Source organism: Coenobita brevimanus, chromosome 66 (genome assembly GCF_032717465.1).
Source record: "Coenobita brevimanus isolate Jiangsu-jjx chromosome 66, ASM3271746v2, whole genome shotgun sequence".
Classification (NCBI taxonomy): Eukaryota; Metazoa; Arthropoda; class Malacostraca; order Decapoda; family Coenobitidae; genus Coenobita; species Coenobita brevimanus.
The window spans coordinates 21024338-21045568 of NC_137019.1; the positions used below are offsets into that span (position 1 = coordinate 21024338).

The 21231-nt window shown below is 42.1% G+C and overlaps 1 protein-coding gene across 1 annotated transcript in view; it reads right to left on the reverse strand.

Annotated features, from left to right (window-relative positions):
* Nucleotides 1-21231, reverse strand: part of rod (kinetochore component rough deal) — a 471351-nt gene that overhangs the window by 100419 nt on the left and 349701 nt on the right. Inside the window, exon 23 of the mRNA XM_080276726.1 lies at nucleotides 6213-6394. Within this exon, the coding sequence (XP_080132852.1) occupies nucleotides 6213-6394 (182 nt within the window). The remainder of the gene's footprint in view (nucleotides 1-6212; nucleotides 6395-21231) is intronic.

Consider the following 21231-nt stretch of genomic DNA (forward strand, 5'->3'; position numbering starts at 1 on the left):
GGAGTCAAGTATACTGGGTTCTGAAGAAGCATTGGGGGAGTGGTAGACTACACAGATATATTTGGTAATATTTAGATAATTTAGTTTATACAGTGAGTAATCAAAATTAGTTGAAGTGAAGTTTAAAACAGTGTCAACTGCATATTCTGATTTGATATAACAACAGGTGCCACCCTTGTTAGAAGTCTGTGAGGAGATGGTAACCAAGAAAACAAAATGGGGATATTTTGGCAGAGGGAGAGATTTGTGGTTCTGTGGGGAACAGGGCCAGAGGGGATATGGACTGTAGGAAAAAATGAACTGAATTCAGATTGGTACTGAGACCATGGATATCGGTGAAGAACAAGGCTGCACCTGCAATTCTCCGCTGACAAGCATGATTGGAATTTGCAACAGTTGCTGCTGGCACAGTTACTTGATGGTGACTGGGAGGACCCTATGCCACCAGCCCTACCCTGCTGGTGGTTGCAATCCGAGATAGTTGGTACACTATTTAAAAAGTTTAGTTTCTTTTTTAACAGACCTCATAAATATACTTCATCATAGCCTCTATCAACTAGCAAGACAAAAGAAAACTTATGAGAAACATGCTTTATGCACACTCAGTGCACTTTCAATTTCCACTTTCTTGCTGTTTACATGTTAAAGTTAGAGCAGACTTTGGAGGATAGCTCAGAGCAGTGGTTCTGAGAACAGGACCAACCAAATTATTTTCATCCCACAGGCTCTATGTCATCCATAAAGCATCTTTCCAACACACAGAGCATGTTGCTGACCTAGTTGCTGCATTATAGGTAGGCTGACTGTACTTCTCATCTATTTCTTATATTCCATGAAGATAACTAAAAGGGTCTGCGCAGGATTAGTGTCCCCCCTACCCCCAAAAAGGGGAGGGGTGGGGACAGACCAACATCTGACAACCGTAGATGATGACTCCAAATGTTACAGGCATGAATGATGAAGTACCGGTAACAGAGGATAGTTGTGCAGGTGAATGAAGTTGTAAATATGGAAATGTCAAGAATTGCAGCTAGCTGCTTCAGGGGAGCTGCCATATTAAACAAAAGTGTTATACAAGAATACAAAAGCCATTACAGTAAAAATCCTGTCTTTTGGCAACCAATGTCTTGGAAAATCCAATTTTACGGCAGTTTTAAGAAATAGTCCCATTCCGAGAGTTTCCTGGCTTTTTGGCACATTTTCCGACAGATTTGAAAAGGGCGCTGTGTTTGCCATCCATCTTGTGTAGTGATGTCACAGACTTTACTCCTGCCATAAAGCTCACTGGCTAGCTACCGGCACTCTTGGGTGAGATTGTATGAGTGGTGTGTGAGAGTCTGTGTGACATCACAGACTTTACTTCTCCCATAAGGCTTACTGACTAGCTACCAGCGCTCTTGGGTGAGATGGTATGAGTGGTGTGTACTAGTCTATCATGTACAGTAAAACCTTGATATAACGGACTTCACTAGACCGGAATTCGCTTTTACCAGACTCGAGGAACTACCAGACTAAATTCCTATACATTGGAAAAAGTCCGATAAAGCCAGAAGCAGTCAAGACTGTCTGACCACTTCAGTTATGTTCACCACAATAAGGTAAATAAAAGACATGTTTATCAGTGTACAGTACAGAATATATATTATACCATTTGATTATTGTAGTGAAGTTATAACACAGTACAGTACCACAATGGTAGTCAAAAGACTTTAAAAACCGTTCATGTGATCTGGACTAATGTCTGATATACCTGTATCGGAAAAGGCCGGATTAGCAGGGGGAAGTCCGGATGTCGCTTTTATCGGAATTTCGCATTTTTCGGAATGGTTTGGGCCCCAATTAGTCCGTTATAGTGAGGTCTTACTGTATTTGGCCGCCACCTCTGTCCTAATGAGCGGTCACTTTCAAAATCGTGGTGAACTTGTGGTGAACTTTGTCTTGGCTTTACTCTGGTTTTCGGGTACTTAGCACTGGAAAATGGCTTCAGCAGGTGGACAGCTTTCTTCTGTGGTGAAGAAGCACACGCATAAGGTGCTTCCTACTTCATGAAAGCTAGAATTATTGAAGAAACTGGAAGCTGGTGTTGCATGAAGAAATTAATGGAAGAGTTCAACGTGAGCTCTTCCACAATTTATGATATAAAGAAACAAAAGTGTGACTTCTACAAGTTTGTGTCTAAAGGTTTGAGTGGCTCATCAATTGAACGAAAAGTCATGAAAAAGCCTAAGTTGATTGTGCTTGACGAAGTGTTATACAATTGGTTTGTGGTGCAGCACTCAGAAGGGAAACCTGTGTCAGGCCCAGTGATTATAGAGATGGCCAAGATGTTTTATGAGAAAATGAAAATAATTGAACCATGTGCCTTCTCAGATGACTGGCTTAGGAATTTTAAGCAATGGCATGGCATCAGGCAGCTGGATGTTAGTGGCGAAACTCAATCTGCTGATGCTGATATTGCTGAATGCTACAGCCAAAAATTTTCTGAGCTAATCAGAGAGCATGGATTACTGCCGTTATAATGCAGAGACTGGCCTATTTTTCAAGAGTATGCCTGAGAGAATTTTGGCTGGGGCTGGTGAAAAGGCTGGAAAGGGCTTCAGATGTAACAAGGAGTGCCTAACAGTGTTGATGTGTGCAAATGCTTCAGGTACACACAAGTTAAAAACTGTTTGTTACAGGCAACTACATGAACCCAAGGGCACTGAAAAATGTGCAGCATTTGCCTGTATTGTACGATGCTCAATCAAATGCCTGGGCGACTGCAGAACCCTTTAACTACTGGTCCCATCATTATGTTGCACCAGCAGTGAAGGCTAACCTTGAGAAAGAGGGTCTACCTGCCAACTCTAAGGCTGTCCTCCTCCTCAACAACTGCAGAGCTCATACTCCTGCACATGAACCCATCAACAGGAACATTTTCGCCGTGTACCTGCCACCTAACGTTACCTCCTTGATACAGCCAATGGACCAAGGAGTGATCCAGAAATTCAAGAGTTCCTACTGGGCATCATTTGCAAGGAATCTGTTGAATTCATCCACGGCTGTTCGTGAATTTCAGCGAGTATTCAACATCAAGGATGCAGTGTTTATGGCAGCTATGGCATTTCAGCAGGCATTCAACATCAAGGATGCGGTGTTTCTGGCAGCTATGGCATGGGGTGATGTTGCAATGGCAACTTTGCAACGATGCTGGCGGAAACTGTGGCCAGGGGCAATGTTCCAAAACGACGAGGAGGACGAAGAGATGTATGATGGCTTTGTTGAAAATAGGACCAGCGAAATTCGAAGCGTGCTTAAGATTGTTCAGGGTGCTCCTAAATCCAACATCTTGAGCCAGCTTACTGAAGGTGAACTTGCTGAGTGGGTGGACGAAAATCCATCAGTGGTTAAGGAACAGATTAACCACCAGATAATCTTAAGTTTAACAAAACCTGATGCTCTGGAGGCTAAAGAGAAAGACAGTGATAGAGAGGAGGAAGAAAAGCAAGAGAAAGTCTCGTGGAAGGAAGCTGAAAAAGGCCTCAGTACATTTCTCAAGTTTGCTGAGGGCTCTTCTCATTACAGTGCTGCTGAAGTGATGAACTTTCACCTGCTCTACTGAGAATTTCAAACAAAAAAAGAGCAGCAGCATTCAAGCATGTGACACTGTATGACCTGTTTGAGAAAGCTGCCAGAAGAACCTCATCATCTGCCATTCCCTCCCAATCACCAACAACAAGCCCAGAATCTTCAATACCTTCACGAGAGGAAATAAACTTAGAAGAGGAGGTTGATGAGCCTGAACCTGTTGCAGAGCCGTCTACTGCTTGGGGTCCCTACCAGCAGTAAACCATATACCACCCCACGTACGTATGTAAATACACCTAGGTTAAGGTAAGTTTCTGTTTTTTCTATCATTAAACATACTTAAAAGATGTTACTTATTGAATACTGTATTTACTGCTCATGTTTGACATAAAAAACTATCTATCTATAGCCCGCCGCCCTAATCCCACAAAGGGTGGCCGCAGACAAGATGCCTCCAAGTCGCTCTGTCACCCACCATTTGACTGCCCTTCCCTCAACTCACTCCCCCCCTCCCTCGTATGTAACACACGCTAGAATTGCATCCACACATTTGTTGTAGGCCTTGTATCCTACGCACAGTCCCAGGCGCCTGCCAGCCATAGCCTACACTCAGATCAGCCATACATACACTTCATATGTACAGTACTGTATAAATACACCCTGGTTAGATTTTTTTTTTCTATGTGTTGGAAGGACACAAGTCAAGAGTGAGAGCAGTGGAAATGAGTTATTTAAGAGGAGCCTGTGGAGTCACGTGGAGAGACAGGCTGACGAATGAGGATATAAAGGAGCGTTGTGGTGTTGATGTGGATGTGATAGGAAGCGTTATGAGGAACACACTGAGGTGGTTTGGCCATGTGGAGAGGATGGAGGGTGAAAGACTGACAAAGAGAGTGTATGTGAGTGAGGTGGAGGGAGGAAGAGGGAGGGGGAGGCCGAGGATGAGATGGAGGGATGGGGTGGAGAGGTATATGAGAGAGGGGGGTGTGAGTTGGGAGCAGGGCAGTGAAATGGCGGGGGACAGGGCGACTTGGAGGCGATTTGTTTGTGGCCACCCCAAACGGGATTGAGGCGTCTGGCAATAGATAGATAGATAAAAAAATGCCATATGTTGCTTACTGAATATTTAACGTATTGTGTATGATTGACAGAAAAAAAATACACACTAGAATGCATTCATTCTTTGTTTGCAGGCCCAGAATCAAGCTCACACTTGCAGTCCCAACCCAGATCATCCATACATACACTTCATATGCATAAATACACCATATACTGCTTACTGAATACAGTAAAAACTCGATTATCTGCCATCCGATACATCGGCATATCCAGATAACCAGAATGCAAATTCGATCCGGCATGGGGTCAAAAAAAAGATTTGTTCAAAAAAATTATGGTAAAGCAAGGACAGAAAATTAATCCCTCCGCTTCAGCTTCTGACCCTGTTCCTTCTACTTCTTCATCTCCTGATCCTGTTCCTTCCACTTCTTCAGCTCCTAACCCAGTTCCTTCCACTTCTTCAGCTCCTGACCCAGTTCCCTCTACTTCTTCAGCTCCTGACCTTGTTCCTTCCACTTCTCCTTCTCCACTGTCTGAATCCTCATCTCATGATCCCGATGATCCCTCAATAATTCTTGATTAGTTCTGTACAGTACAGGATAAAGTAGTGTATGCAGCTGTTTTCAAAATTATTTTGGCCTGTAACATGCACTAAATTTTTCTTTAAATAATTTTTGGTAATGTTTGCTGGTTTGTGTTCAGTCCTGTACAATTTCTCTTGCTGTCTTTTTATTGTGTATTGTAGTGTACCTGTACTATATCTTACCTCTAATGTATCCAATACTGAATAATGTAATTTATGAAATAAAGTAAAATCCCAAGTTTGGTCCTATTTCATTTGTTTGACCTCCCCCAAAATTTCTAAGAGTAACATTTGGTTATCTGGAAAATTTCATATCCGGAATGGAAGAATCCTCATGCATTCCACTTAATCGAGCTTTTACTGTATTTACAGTATTGCGTATGGTTGACAAAAAAAAATACACACTAGAATGCATTCATTCTTCGTCTGAAGGCCCAGAATCAAGCTCACAGTTGCAGTCCCAACCCAGATCATCCATACAAACACTTCATATGCATAAATACGTCTTGGTTAGAGTTAGTTTGTGTTTTCTATAAATAAATAAGGAAAAAATACATAGTGTATTGATTATTCATTGCTTATGGCTTACAAAAATCACACACTAGAAAAGCATCCAATGTTTCGGCATCTGTTCGGTCCCGTAGGGTGCCGAAAGACAGGACTTTTCCTGTACTGTAAAGACTCAATTGCGTCTGACTGTTTAGTCAGTCACTCTTTTTCTCTCACATCTAAACCAAAATTATCCTAAACATCTTGTCTATACACAATTTGTATACTGTATGGTACAATAATAATGCACAGTAATATCAATGGCAACAGGCTACTAGCATTATATTATAAATGGGCAAAGTGGACACCTTGTAAACAAGGGGAGTGTCCAGTCCCACTCCTGTACAACACTATGTAAGCAATAAACTTCAATCATCCACTGAATCATAGCTCCATCCACTGTTACACCTTCCACTGGTAAGTTGTGTAATAAGGACAAAACTAAATGATGTACCTGTAAATCATGTGATTCAAGCTGATCTGCTGCTGCAACACAGAGGACCAGGATGGGAAGATCAAGGTTCTGGCAATAAGAGATAAGAGGGCCAGCAGCCACCATCACAGGGCAGTGACGCAGCAGCAAGTCAATACTATGCACGCACTTTTTCAGGCTATCCTTGCTCACTGGCATCCTTGCTGTTTACAAGAAAATAAAAATAAACATGAGAAAAATAAAACAGGAAAAAGACAGCAACTCATACAAAGATAATATAAACTACAAAAATTGATATGACAGGCAAAAAATTCAATGAAACTGTATAATGGTAACCAATTCCATAATACCCCTTGTGATATGGAAGGGGACAACAAGGAAGAAAGGTTGCTGGTTCCTTGAAAGCAGTGATAAGAAACAAGGGAGTGAGCATGAAAGTGAAAAAGTTACTACAAGACAGTATTGTGATACCAACTCTAATGAATGGAAGTGAAACTTGGACCTTGTTGGAGGGACAGAAGTCATAAGTGAGAGCAGTGGAAATGAGTTATTTGAGAGGAGCATGTGGAGTCACATGGAGAGAGAGACTGACAAATGAGGGTGTGCAGGAGCGTTGTGGTGTGGATGTGATAGGAAGCGTTAGGAGAAACACTCTGAGGTGGTTTGGCCATATGGAGAGGATGGAAAGTAAGAGACTGATGAGGAGAGTGTATGTAAGAGAGGTGGAGGCCAAGGATGAGATGGAGGGATGGAGCGGAGAGGTATACGAGAGGGTGTGTGAGCTGGGTGCAGGGCAGTGAAATGGCTGGGGACAGGTAGACATGGAGGCAATTTGTATACAAGGCCACCCCTTACAGGATTAAGGCATCTGGCAATAAACTGGCAGATAGATATGGGAGGGTGTGGTTACTGTAGTCACCTCTTTGGGATTCAAACTGATGCATAAAGTAACACACCTTCATCCTGATTCAATCTTTTGACTATTAACATCAGGCATCTTTGTACATGTTGTTACTATAATTTACATGCAGTACTATAACAGAGGGATGTTCTACAAGAGAGCAACTAAACCTCACTTTCTCTTCTCATTCATAACTCACAGAAAGAAAAAATTTGGGTCTTGCTGGTGATGCTAATATGTTATCAACTGTGTCTTGTCCTTGTACATGCATTTGTATCTGGAGAACGGAGGGGATACAGTACTATAATATTAGCAACATGATGCTAGGCCCGCTGACTCTGCTGCTACACATCACAGATTTTGAAGAAAGTAATTCATTTGTTGGTGTTGTTGAGTAACCCTGGTCTGTCAGGCCGAGCAGACCCATCAACTGCTGGCCAGCAACCACCCCTGCAGAGCTGTCCCGTGCAGTGAACCAGTGTTCCCTTGAAGTGGACAGTGCCTCACCACTGTGAGGGACAGGGAAGTCTAGAGGTTTGGTTCCTGGGTGAAAGTCACATTTGTGTCTCTCCACCCAGTTAACAAGGGCCCCATAGTAGGCTCCATATCATTCCTATGTGGTTACCACACAGTACTGTAAATGTTTTTTTGGGTTACAGGATAATATTAGTGAAATATTGACCGTGGCAACTAAGCACCAGCAGGACAGAGTGACACCTCCCCTCAGGAGGTGACCACGGAGGGGCTCCGAAGGTACGCACAAGGTCAAGGCAATACGAACTTATGTCCCCAACTACCTTGGGCCCCTATTCCCCAGAACAGACTCAGAGGGAGTGCCACAGTCCGTGCGCACTACCCTCCGACTGGACTAGCCTTTAATTGGTTTGGGGTGGGGCTGAAATCAGTCCCAAGCAGCACCCCTGTGACGGCCTCCAGCCGCACAAACCAGGAGACAGCCCCTAGCCACTCCCATAATAGTGATGGCCTCAGCCGCACACCAAACGTGACGGCCTCCAGGCACACATCAAATGTGACAGCCTCCAGCTGCACACCAAAAACGTGACAGCCTCAGCCACACAACCACAGAGACAGCCTCCAGCCGCTCAGGTGCTGCTCGACCCTCCCTTTCTCCTGCAGAAACCAGTGATGGCCTCCAGCCGCATCTGGGAAGAGACAGGTATGCCCCCTCTCCTGCTGCAGCTGCCCGTGGGAGTACGACACAGGTGACGGCCTCCAGCTGCAGCAGCAGGCAGGTGACGGCCTCCGCCCGCACCTTGACTGCTTGTCATTCCCCCTGCAGGACACAGGTGACAGCCTCCAGCTGCACCCATGGTCAGGTGATGGCTTCCGCCCACACCTCGCCCACGGTCCTGCTCGGTGACGGCCCCAGCCGCACCGACAGGGAAGGGACAGCCTCTAGCCACCCTCCCCCTGTTGCCTACGGGAGTGTGTGCTATCCAGCCGGCACCAGTGGGAGACGACCACCTGACGAACTCCTGCCGGAGGCAACGCTGCAGTTCGACCCTGACAGCAACCCAACGGAAGGGAGACCACAGACGCCAGACTCCCCGAGGCGCCCCATCTTCAGCCCCAGGCAACGGCGACCTTCTCCCCAGAGTAGGCGCAGACAAGTGCGCCTGCTCGCGCTGTTTGGTCCAAGCCCTAATGACCGGACTACCCCGCCAAGTCCCACAAGTAGAGGGCCTCCCACCACGCCCGACCACAGCTCCCAGTAGACAATGTCACCTTTGAGGATTGTCCCGTGGCCCTTGAAAGAAGGGACACCAGATGGGATCCCTCCAACACCTGGCTGACACCTGGAGATCACCCGGCCCCTGCAGCCTGGCCGGAGTTACCCGGCCTGCCCAGTGTAATAGTGACTGCCCAAACCTATAGTGACTGTAGTACTTGTGATACATATAAGTACAGTGCTGAACTAGTGCCCTAGTGACTATGTAGTATAGAACTATAGTCTGACAAATCTAAACATAGGGTTTTGGTGGAGTCTGCCTATGCCTACACTATTGCCATGTTTCCTAACCCTATGATGTATAACGCCTGTGGTTTGTGTAGTAGGAGTGATACATAAACATAACTCATACTAATATAACTGTAATGAAAGTGCTGACATGTATCAAGGAAGAATAAAACTATTCTGCATACTATATTATACGATAATAGAGAAACGTGGCATAAAAATTTGGCAGTGTTGCTCTAAAAATATTCTAATTATTATTTACTTCCCCAACACTTCTAACATTGCTAATTAATTTAGCAAGTATAATTGCAAGAAAATTTGAAGGGATAAAAGTGGGAAGAGGCAATCCTTTCATAATTAAAATAAATATATCAAACAGCTCTGGGGTGGCAGCACTCACGCGACACGTGTTTGTGTGTACGCTATGGGAGGTCACCAACCCCCTACAGGATTTAGGCCTATTGGGGAAACCTCTATAAAAAAAATGCGCCGTGACTTTTACCTCAAGGGTGGTCCGGAAATAAAGTCAAAATTATAATCCATACATAAAAATGGAAGTAAAAAACCATGGATGACACATAAAATCTAGCGAGAGAGAGAGAGAGAGAGAGAGAAATAATAATAATAATAAAACTTTATTTCCACTAAACAGTGGGTATTCTTATACATTATACAGTACTACAGCATACAGTATGAAAGTTCTATACACAATATAATACAAGTTGATACATATGGTGGAGAATAGTGACAGAGAGGTAAATGGTTTAAAAGGTGTGGGGACACTTAGGTTAAAAATAGATCAATTAAGGGATTTAGGAACGAAGGCAGTGGGAAGGATTAAGACAGATGGGATTGTAAGATTAGGGAGTTTGAGCAATAGGGTAGAATGTTTCCCACAAGGAGGAGGAGGAGGAGGAGGAGGAGGAGGAGGAGGAGGAGGAGGAGGAGAGAGAGAGTCAAGCAGTTACTATACGGTAGGTTACATTTCCGTATGCTCTCAATAAAATAGCATAGCAATTATCAACAGCTAATTATTATACAGGTGTTGATGGTGGGGGTCTATATTTATAGGAGGTGTTGGTGGTGGAGGTATAGCGGGTGTTGTTGATGGGGGTGTTGTTGGGGGTAGGGGTATAGGGGGTATTAGAAAAACGGAGATCACAAGAGGGAAACAGTGTCAAGGTCATCGCTGATAGAGAGGTCAGCTCGGAAACGTGGCAACAGTGCAGGGAGGGGCTGACTCCACCAAAACCCTACGTTTAGATTTGTCAGACTATAGTGCCCTGGTGACTTTGTAGTATACCTACTGTATGTGCCTATGTGTGTATACTGTGTTGTACTAATGCTTTTAACACTGTGTGATATATGGTGAGACACTTATGTTCAGACTGTGTCAGAGCCCAAGTAACAAACTGTGTGAGAATTAATATCCTTCATTGTGCAGTGTCCGTCCAGCATATTCTGACTGGCTAGTATCCTGCATGATACCCACCAACCAGTCAGGACCCTCTAGTTTATCCAGCACAATTAATAGTAAATAGTGTGTCATGTGTAACTCACATCTATATTGTACGAAGGTTGTAATTTGGATAATATATTTGTAAGGTTGTTGCCCAGAGTTTTTCTGTCCTGCTCTTCTCGTTTCGTATTCTAGCTCCGGTCTCGAAAGAGGACCCTGGCTATATCACAGGTGTTTCTAGGATGAGAAGTCGCCCTTAAAACACCTGGCATAACAGTTAGGTTTGTTACTCAGTGTAGAACTATTTGAGGTGGAAAGGAGAATACAAAAAAGTGAGACAATGGAGAGGGAAAATCAGGAAGAGACGAGGACTAACACAGAAAGAGAATGATAAAGGTGAAGGAAGAAGTAGGCAGCACTACCTCAAAGGGGTGGTTCATGGTTGTCATTTCAATAAACAGGACACCACTGCTTGTGCAACTTTCAGTATATACAATAAATAGTAGAGTATGAATCAATGCCACTAACTCCCACCTCCTATAAGCCTGGATGTGTGAGCACACATCATACACATAGAAAGAGTGCATAAAACATAAAAATTTACAACTGGTTTTGAGTGTTTTTCTGGACAGCCACATTACTGGTGGTGAAGAATATAAAAATCAATCCTCAATACCCCACCAGAAGAAACTTTGGCTTCCCCCCTCCCCCCCAAACACACACACACACCTAAGTGATGCCTGCCAGATGGGGGAACATCTGAGGTCCGGGAAATTTACAGAAAACTGACCTTCAACACTTAACATATTTTTGTAAAAATGCTGGCCATAAAATAAGAAAATCCATACACAAGCAAATCCAATCTTTCTACATGCCAAATGAAAAAATCTGAAAGACTCTACAAGGTCCTATGCACATGCAATGACGAGTTGAAGACACTTGTTTTTGGCAGCTGTTGGTCATCAGTGCATGTTTTGCCCACCTAGTGCCCAGGCAGGAAGAAAACAGCCACCACTGACCAAGCTGGAATGCAAAGGTTGTGTAACTCTGTCTGACCACCCACCCATCAAATTGCTAATAACATTTGACACCATAAGCAAACAAAGAAAATATGAACAAGAGGTGCCAGGACACACACACACAGGTCGCCGACAGAGACGGAGCTCTTCCCGGATCATGGAGAAATAATCGCAAAATCTGCGACGAAAAGAAGACCAACCTATTTGTGATCATGTTAATGAGTGCGTGAGTGGTTGTCCCGTTGGATAGTAGTAAAAAAAAATCGCGGTTTCGCTCACAAAAAGAACAAGATATAGTGAAAATAGAAAGTCTCCATATGGTTGAATCATGGCGGACAGTGCAATGTTTACAAGAGGCGAGAGAGAATTCGAGGGCTTCTGTGAAGAGGATGTGGGAAATGGAAGTATAGTTGAACCAAACAAGAACAGCAGGTGTAGAGAAAACAGTGGAGAGGAATGTCCTGGAGATAAAAAAGGTATGGGCAGTAATTAAAGAATTACAGGAACGGACCATAGAGCAGGATAACGAGATCAAAAGTTTAAGGAATACACTGGAAAAAATACGTACACGCAGTGACGAACATGAAAGAGAAGTTACCGAATTAAAAGTTAGCAATGAATCAGCCTCTAATGAAATAAATCAGCTTAAGAGGGAGAATAAGAGATTAGAAGAAGAAAGGGACAGGATGAAAAACAAACTCGATAAGTATGAATCCAAATCAAGAATACAGGACAAGCACATAAAAGAAATCAAGCTGCAACATAAGGGGTGGAAGAAAATTCAGGAAGAAGGAAATGTAAATCTGAAAGAGATTATAGAACAACAAAGTAAGGAAAAAGTGGAGAGGGAAGTGGTTAAGGTACTGAGAAGTAGGGAATCTTTAGTTAGAGATGTAGCAGATAAAAAAAAATGTATAATAATTTCTGGGGTTAAAGAAAAACGTATGACAATAAGATCAGAAAGAGAATGAGATGAACTGAGGAAGGTTAATGAAATAATATCACTTGTCATGGAGGAAAACCACGAAGCTCAAGAAGAGACTGAAGAGGTGTTTAGGTTAGGAAATTATGAGGAAGGAGGGGCAAAGCCATTGTAGATAAAGTTTAAGTCCCAAGCAACAGTAAATGAAATTGTTGGTAGAACATGGAAATTATCAGACAAGGAAGGGTTAAAAAATGTTTGGATAAGGAGAGATGCAAATGAGGAAGAAAGAGCTAAGATAAAGGAGTTAGTACAGGAAGCAAATGTAAAAAACGAACAGAGAATGGAGGAAGAGAAGACAGTGTTCTACTGGAGAGTCATGGATCAGAAATTAAGGAAGTGGTACCAGTGGACAGAAGGAGAAAAGAGGGTATAAAAAACATCAAAAAGAACTGGAAGGTGGCATATACCAATGTTGATGGTTTATTATCGGCAAGGCTAAAAATCAACGATTTTTTGACGATGCATGAACCTGATGTTATGTGCTTTGTAGAGACCAAATTAAGAGAAGATATTGATGTTCATATAGGAGATGGTAAATACAAACTGTGGAGAAGAGACAAAAAAGAAAAAACGGGAGGAGGAGTGATGATAGCAGTGAAGAACAACATAAATGTAGATACCATGGAAATGGGAGAAGGCAGGGCTGAAGTGATAAATATGAAATTAGAAACTGGAGAGAATAGCAACAGAGATATGGCAGTAGTTTATGTTCCCCCTAAGACAAGAGCATGGAGTGATGATGAATAACAGGAAATGTTGTCAGACATGGCTAGCTATTTACAGAAAATGATTGATAAAAGTAACAATACAATTTTAATGAGTGACTTCAATTGTAAAGAGGTGAACTGGGAGGAATGGGACTCAGAAGGCAGCAAAGATTCAAGGGGCACTACATTATTAAATATTTCAATGAACATTGTGATGACGCAACGGGTCAAAGAAGAGACACAGTTCCGAGGTGAAAACACACCAGCAAGACTAGACTTACTGTTTACCAAAGAACCCGATGTAATAGAATCCTTGGAATATCTGTGTCCTATTGGAAAAAGTGATCATGTGGTCATTGAGTTCCAGATCATAATAGGGAATGTGGAGCCAAGAGATGAGCTTTATAGGCAAGGAAGATACAACTCTGAGAAAGCAAATTTTACAGGATTGAGAAAATTTTTCGAAAATGCAGATTGGAGAAGATTCAGAGAAACAAGAGAGATACAGAGGAAGTGGGATATTTTTCTAGGCTTCTATAATTCGGGAGTGGAAAAATTTGTGCCAAGAGTAAGGGGGCAAGAAAACAAAAAAAGGGAGTGGTTTAATTGAAGGTGTATGAAAGCAAAAAAAGAGAGATAAGGAGTGGAACAATTGGAGAAAGAGAGGTAACAACAGAACAAAGTTAGAATATAAAAGAACTAGAAATTATTACACAAGAATACGTAGAGAGGAAGAAAGGAATTTTGAAAAAGGTATAATAGACAAATGTAAGGATGAACCCAAACTGTTTTATAGATTTGTCAATGGCAAACTGAAACAAAAGGAAGGAATCACCAAACTGAAAGTAGAAGGAGAGGTATATAAAGATACGGCAATGCAAGCAGAAATAATGAACAAACGTTTCAAGTCAGTTTTCACTAATGAAAGTGAGTTTTGAAAGGGGAGGGAGTGACTAGAAATGTAGTGATAAAATATATAGAAGTGGAAGTACAGGAAGTGTATAAATTACTGGAAACTCAAGATGTAAGGAAAGCCCCAGGACCAGATGGAATCTCTAAATTAGGTACTGAAGGAATGCAGAAAACAACTGGCGGATAAGATTCAGTTTAATTGTGTTGTCTCTGGAAGAGGGGAAAGTGCCTCAAGAATGGAAGAGGGCAAATGTGGTACCAATTTATAAGGGAGGACACAGGGAAGAACCCCTGAATTATAGACCAGTGTCCCTAACCAGCATGGTTGCAAAATTGTGCAAAAGAATTCTGAAACATAGATGGATAAAATATCTGGAAGAGATGAATATTTTGGCTGATAGTCAATTTGGATTTAGAAGTGGAAGGTCATGTGTGTCCAACTTGTTGAGTTTTTACTCAAGAGCGATTGATGTGCTACAGGAGAGAGATGGTTGGGTGGACTGTGTGTATTTAGATTTGGAGAAGGCCGTCGACAAGGTACCCCATAAGAGACTAATGTGGAAACTAGAGCATATAGGAGGACTGAAGGGGAAACTCCTGGAATGGATGAGAGACTTTTTGAGAGACAGACAAATGAGGACAATAATAAAGGATAGGATGTCTGGATGGAGGGAAGTAACAAGTGGAGTCCCTCAAGGCTCAGTGTTGGCGCCAGTAATGTTCCTGATTTACGTAAATGATATGGTAGATGGAGTGAACAGTTATGCAAGTCTGTTTGCTGATGATGCAAAGATCATGAGAAAGGTAGAGGATGAGAAGGATTGTAAAATGCTGCAGGAGGATCTGAATAGCATACACAATTGGAGCCGGATTTGGGAAATGAAATTTAATGCAAAGAAATGTAAAATATTGGAAATGGATAAAAGTACCAAGAGGCCATCTTTGAATTATTTGATGGATAATGAACCAATCACAAAAGCGAGAGAAGAGAAAGATTTGGGAGCGCTGGTCCAGGATAGTTTGTCACCTGAAAAACACATTAACAAGGCAGTTAGAGAGACGTATAAACTCCTGACTAATATAAGAGTAGCTTTTCATTAAATGGATGAGGAGATGATGAAAAAATTGATAGTGGCCATGATTCGCCCCAGGTTAGAATATGCTGCAGTAGTGTGGTCCCCACACAAAAAGAAAGATATAAACAAGATTGAGAGAATACAAAGAACAGCAACCAAGATGGTCCCCAGTCTGGCAGATCTGTCATATAGAGAGAGGTTGGAAAAGCTGGATTTGCCTTCCTTAGAAGAAAGGAGAAAGAGAGGAGACATGATTGCAGTGTTCAGGACCATGGTGGGAATAGATAAAATTGAAAAAGAATATCTGTTTATATGGGATGAGAGAGTAACAAGAGGACACGGAATGAAACTCAAGAAACCAAGCTGCTTGAAAGATATCAAGAAATATAGTTTTCCTTATAGATGTACAAACCTGTGGAACAGTCTGGACAAAGAGATCGTCCAGTCTAAAAACTTAAACTAGTTTAAAGCTAAATTTGACTTATTGAGAAACAGAGACGGGACCCCACGAGCACAGCTCATTTTCTGTATACAGTACCACAATTAGGTAAATACAACAAATTTCACCCGACAGCAGTTACTGGGCCAGGGATACAAAGTTGATGGTCATTATTTTTGCGCGAAATGTATCTGTATTTACCTATTTGTAGTATACAGGAATTGAGCAATGCTCGTGTTGTCCTGTCTCCATATCCACATTTATCAAGTCTACCTTTACACACATGAATGTTTTTCTCATGCACCACCTCTGTCTAAGTCGTTCCAAATATTTAAGTATTTACCTAATATACCTAATTGTGATATACACGGAATGTACTATGCACGTGGGTTTCCGTCGGTGTTTCTCAATAAGTCGAATTTAGCTTTAAACTCGTTTAAGTTTTTAGACTGGACGATCTCTTTCTCCAGGCTATTCCATAAGTCTATACTTCTGTAAGGAAAGCTATATTTCTTGATATCCTTCAAGCAGCTTGACTTTTTCAATTTCATTCCGTGTCCTCTTGTTGCTCTCTTATCCCATACAAACAGATCTTCTTTGTCGATTTTATCTACTCCCACCATGGTCCTGAACACTGCAATCATGTCTCCCCTCTTTCTCCTTTCCTCTAAGGAAGGCAAATCCAGTTTTTCCAGCCTCTCTCTGTATGACAGGTCTGTCAGACTGGGGACCATCTTGGTTGCTGTTCTTTGTATTCTCTCAATCTTGTTTATATCTTTCTTTTTGTGTGGGCACCACACTACCGCTGCATATTCTAACCTGGGGCGGATCATGGCCACTATCAATTTTTTCATCATCTCCTCATCCATATAATGAAATGCTACTCTTATGTTAGTCAAGAGTTTATAAGTCTCTCCAACTATCTTGTTAATGTGCTTTTCTGGTGACAAACTATATTGGACCAGCACTCCCAAATCTTTCTCTTCTCTCCTTTTTGTGATTAATTCATTACCCAACAAATAATTCAGTGATGGCCTCCTTGTACTTTTACCCATTTCCAATATTTTACATTAAATTTCATTTCCCACGTCCGGCTCCAATTGTGTATCCTATCCAAATCCTCCTGCAGTATTTTACAATCCTCCTCAACCTCTACCTTCCTCAAGATCTTTACATCATCAGCAAACAGACTTGCATAACTGTTCACTCCATCTATCATATCATTTACGTAAATCAGGAACATTACTGGCGCCAACACTGAGCCTTGAGGGACTCCACTTGTTACTTCCCTCCATCCAGACATCCTATCCTTTATTACTGTCCTCATTTGTCTGTCTCTCAAAAAGTCTCTCATCCATTCCAGAAGTTTCCCCTTTAGTCTTCCTATATATTCTAGTTTCCACATTAGTCTCTTATGAGGTACCTTGTCAAAGGCCTTCTCTAAGTCTAAGTACACACAATCCACCCGACCATCTCTCTCCTGTACCACGTCAATCGCTCTTGAGTAAAAGCTCAACAAATTGGAAACACATGACCTTCCACTTCTGAATCCAAACTGACATTCTGCCAAAATATTCATCTCTTTCAGATATTTTATCCATCTGTCTTTCAGGATTCTCTCACACAATTTTGCGACCATGCTTGTTAGAGACACTGGTCTATAATTCAGGGGTTCTTCCCTGTGTCCTCCCTTGTAAATTGGTACCACATTTGCCCTCTTCCATTCTTGTGGCACTTTCCCCTCTTGCAGTGAGCATACGATTAAACTGTGAATTTTATCCGCCAGTTTTTCTCTGCATTCTTTCAGTACCCAATTAGAAATTCCATCAGGTCCTGGGGCTTTCCTTACATCTTGAGTTTCCAGTAATTTATACACTTCCTGTACCTCCACTTTTATATCTTTCATCACACCGGAACATTTCTAATCACTCCCTCCCCTTCCACAAGCTCCTTTTCTTTAGTGAAAACTGACTGGAAACGTTTGTTCATTATTTCTGCTTGCATTGCCGCATCCTTAAAGACTTCTCCTTCTACTTTCAGTTTGGTGATTCCTTCCTTTTGTTTCAGTTTCCCATTAACAAATCTATAAAACAGTTTGGGTTCATCTTTGCATTTGTCTATTATACCTTTTTCAAAATTCCTTTCTTCTTCTCTACGTATTCTTGTGTATTCATTTCTTGTTCTTTTATATTCTTCCTTTGTTCTGTTGTTACCTCTCTTTCTCCAATTGTTCCACGCCTTATCTCTCTCTTTTTTTGCTATCATACACCTTCTATTAAACCACTCCTTTTTCCTGTTTTCTTTCCCTCTTACTCTTGGTACAAATTTTTCCACTCCCAAATTATAGAGGTCTAGAAAGATATCCCACTTCCTCTGTATCTCTCTTGTTTCTCTGAATTTTCTCCAATCCGCATTTTCAAAAAAGTTGTGTGTCTGTCTGTGATGAAAACTCAAATCTCAAAAAGTATTGATTGTAGCAGGAAAGGTTATTAAAAAAAGTTGTTTAGGGTCACAACTTGAGTTCACTTGTCACTCAACCAGCACTGGGAGTCATCCAGGATGGACACATAATAATCAAGTTTTCATCCAACAGTACAGTATTATTACAGTTCACCTGACTCACAGATGACGGGTAGTCTTGTTTTCTTGCTGCACATCAAATGCCAGCTCATCTTTTTTTTTTTTTTTTTTTTTTTTTTTTTTTAAAGGTTACTTGAGGTCAATTAAAAACCCATATGGGACTTCCTATATTTTGATAATTGTAAATCTCTATCTTCAACCAGTTTCAAGTTACAGTCCCCTGAATGTCTGTGACCTTGAGTTTGGTCTTTGAAGGTCATTGAAAGTCAAAGATATTGGTGCCAAAAAAAAAGCCCATATGGGAGTTCCTGTATGGTGATAACAGTAAATATTTCTATCTTCAACTGGTTTCAAGTTATAGCCCTCTGAAAATCTGTGACCTTGATTTTAACCTTTCAGGGTCATTCGATTACCTCCAAATTTTAATCACCTTGTTTTGGGACCAGTGCACATATATCCTGAAAGTTTCATGTAATTTCATTCAGACGTTTTTTGATAATATTGTTAACAAACAAAGAAACAAACAAACTCAACCAAAAACAATACCTCACCAGACTCCATCCTGGGCGAGGTAAAAATCAGGTGAGATCTGGAAAACATGCCACACAGTACCAAAGATATCTTTTGATAGGCACAACACAGTTGAGAGGTTAAGGATAAAACTTTCCTTGGCTGAAAACTTCCTATTATGATGCACAGTAGTGCCATATATTTAGTAGCCCTGTTGGGTGTTCTTGCTTACCCTGGTCATACCTGACCCAGCAGACCCATCAACCACAGGCAAGCAACTACACCTATGGGGTCATTCCACAGGTTCCCTACACCATTGTTTTGTCAGAATCTTAATGTGACGTGTGTTGTAAAGTGCTCCATGATTAAGGTGATGTCGTGTGGGACTATTCTACAAGGAGGTAATTGTCATCTGAAATTCCGTCCAACCCAAATCTAATCTGGTAAATGAGGGCTGGATGATATCCTGATCTAAACCTTGCTAAGTGAATCTGATCAGCTCTATTTAAGAACACCTCCCATGGGTGGATGTCGGACAGGGGGCTTGTAATATTGTGTTCTGATCGGGATGCTGTACTGCCCTGCACATGAAATGAGTATGTAGGTGCTTCTTTATTGCTAGTGCTGGATGTCTGGAGGTGCAATGTTACTGAGGGGGATCTGGTAATGTTTACGTGGTGACTGTTGTGTGTGTCTTGTTCTGCTGTGCGACTGTGACAGGTGTTGTGTGTTAGTGCAGGCTGAAATGTAGAACTGTGTGCCTCATATGTCAAATTAATTCTCTGAAAGTGATTACTCTTGTTTCACAGTGAGCTGTGGGAATGGAATTGGTGCAGCCAGTGATGATGCATACAGCACTGTTCTGTATGGTCATTTGGGGTAGTGCCTTTAAGCTATGTATCCCATGCTGGGCTTAAGCTGGAATACTGCTCACCCCTGTGGTGTGAATGTGGAGAAGTTGCACTAAAACAACTGTACAAGATTCAAAACAAAGCTGTAAGAATTAATGGTAACTCTGCAATTACAATGAACTACCTCCCCTACAAGTACAGAATGTCACCTCCCTTGCATTATTTTATTTATTTACAGTACCCTCGCATCCAACACGCGTTTGTCCAGCACGATTCACGTCCAGCACAGACAGCAAAAAATTAGTATGATTTAAAACAATTTAATTACTGTTACATGGGTGCATTGGCATACCACGCACGGAGCTCTGAGAAGTGGGCGAAATCTGCAGAGTTCGCCTCTAGCACGATCACCCCTGGTCCAACACGGTCATACTGGACGTTCCTGTGATGCTGACAGCCAATCAAAACTTCTGATCAAGTTGCCTCCCCCACCCGCTATCGTGACGTGATCGTGATGTCGCCCAATCAAAAATGCTTCTGCTCTCACGTGATGTTTTGTTTAAATTTCTCCCGCCACAGTGCCACTCAGTCGCATAATTCGCATTGGAAGGTGCTTTTTTCTCGCTGCATTATCTGCCATTGCAACTGCATTTTATCCTGCTCACGATGCCTAGGAAGCCTTCTGAGAACCCCAAGAAGCGGCGGCACCTCCCTCAGGCCACCAAGCTAGAAATCATCGAGAGGAAGAAGAAAAGGGAGAGGAAAGTGGACATTGCCAAGGCCCACGACGTGAATGAAGCCAGCGTGAGGACCATAATAAAAAACCAAGACAAGATCCTGGAAGCAGTGAAGGCTTACGGAGTGCCAGGATAGGCAGAAGCAGGACTTTCCATGGATGTGGATGAGAATAGTGATTCTAAGAGTGATTTCGCAGGATTTATGAGGGAGGCTGAGGAGGAGCAGCAGCCATTACCCGCTAGTGATGCCAGCAGCCATCCTCCGGGGACCCAATAGAACTACCTACAGCCTCGGATACCACCTGCCATTCCTAGCAAGCCCACCAACACTATCCTAAAAGGTTAGTTATCATTCATAGTACAGCACCATTTATTATAATTACAGCAGTACCAATATATGTAAAGGTATATGGTAGGTATTTAGGGTGACTTTTCCTACGGTTGCTGACATAATTCATTTTTCCCCATAAGCTCTGTTGTTTGTCCAATATGTTTTTGGTCCAACACGGGACCTGTGCATGACAATATTACCGTGTTGGACCCGAGGGTACTGTATTTATGTATTTTTTTTAAATAACAGAACTGAGGAAAAAAAAAAAAAAAAAAAAAAAAAAAAAAAAATCCATGCGCCAGATTACTGGTGTCCTCTGTTCATAAAATATCTGTAACAGTTAGACTTGAACAGCTGTAGGGTTGAAGTTTGGAGGGAAACAACTCTGGGGAAGCGAGTTCCAGAGAGATGCAGTTCAGGGAATGAAAGAACTATGATAGGCAGAAGTTCTGCAGTATGGCTCAGTGACATTCCAGTCATGAGCACTGCCAGATGCCTGTGCAGCGCGATGGAAGGCATGGAGAGGTGGCACAATGGACGCAACTTTGTCTGAAC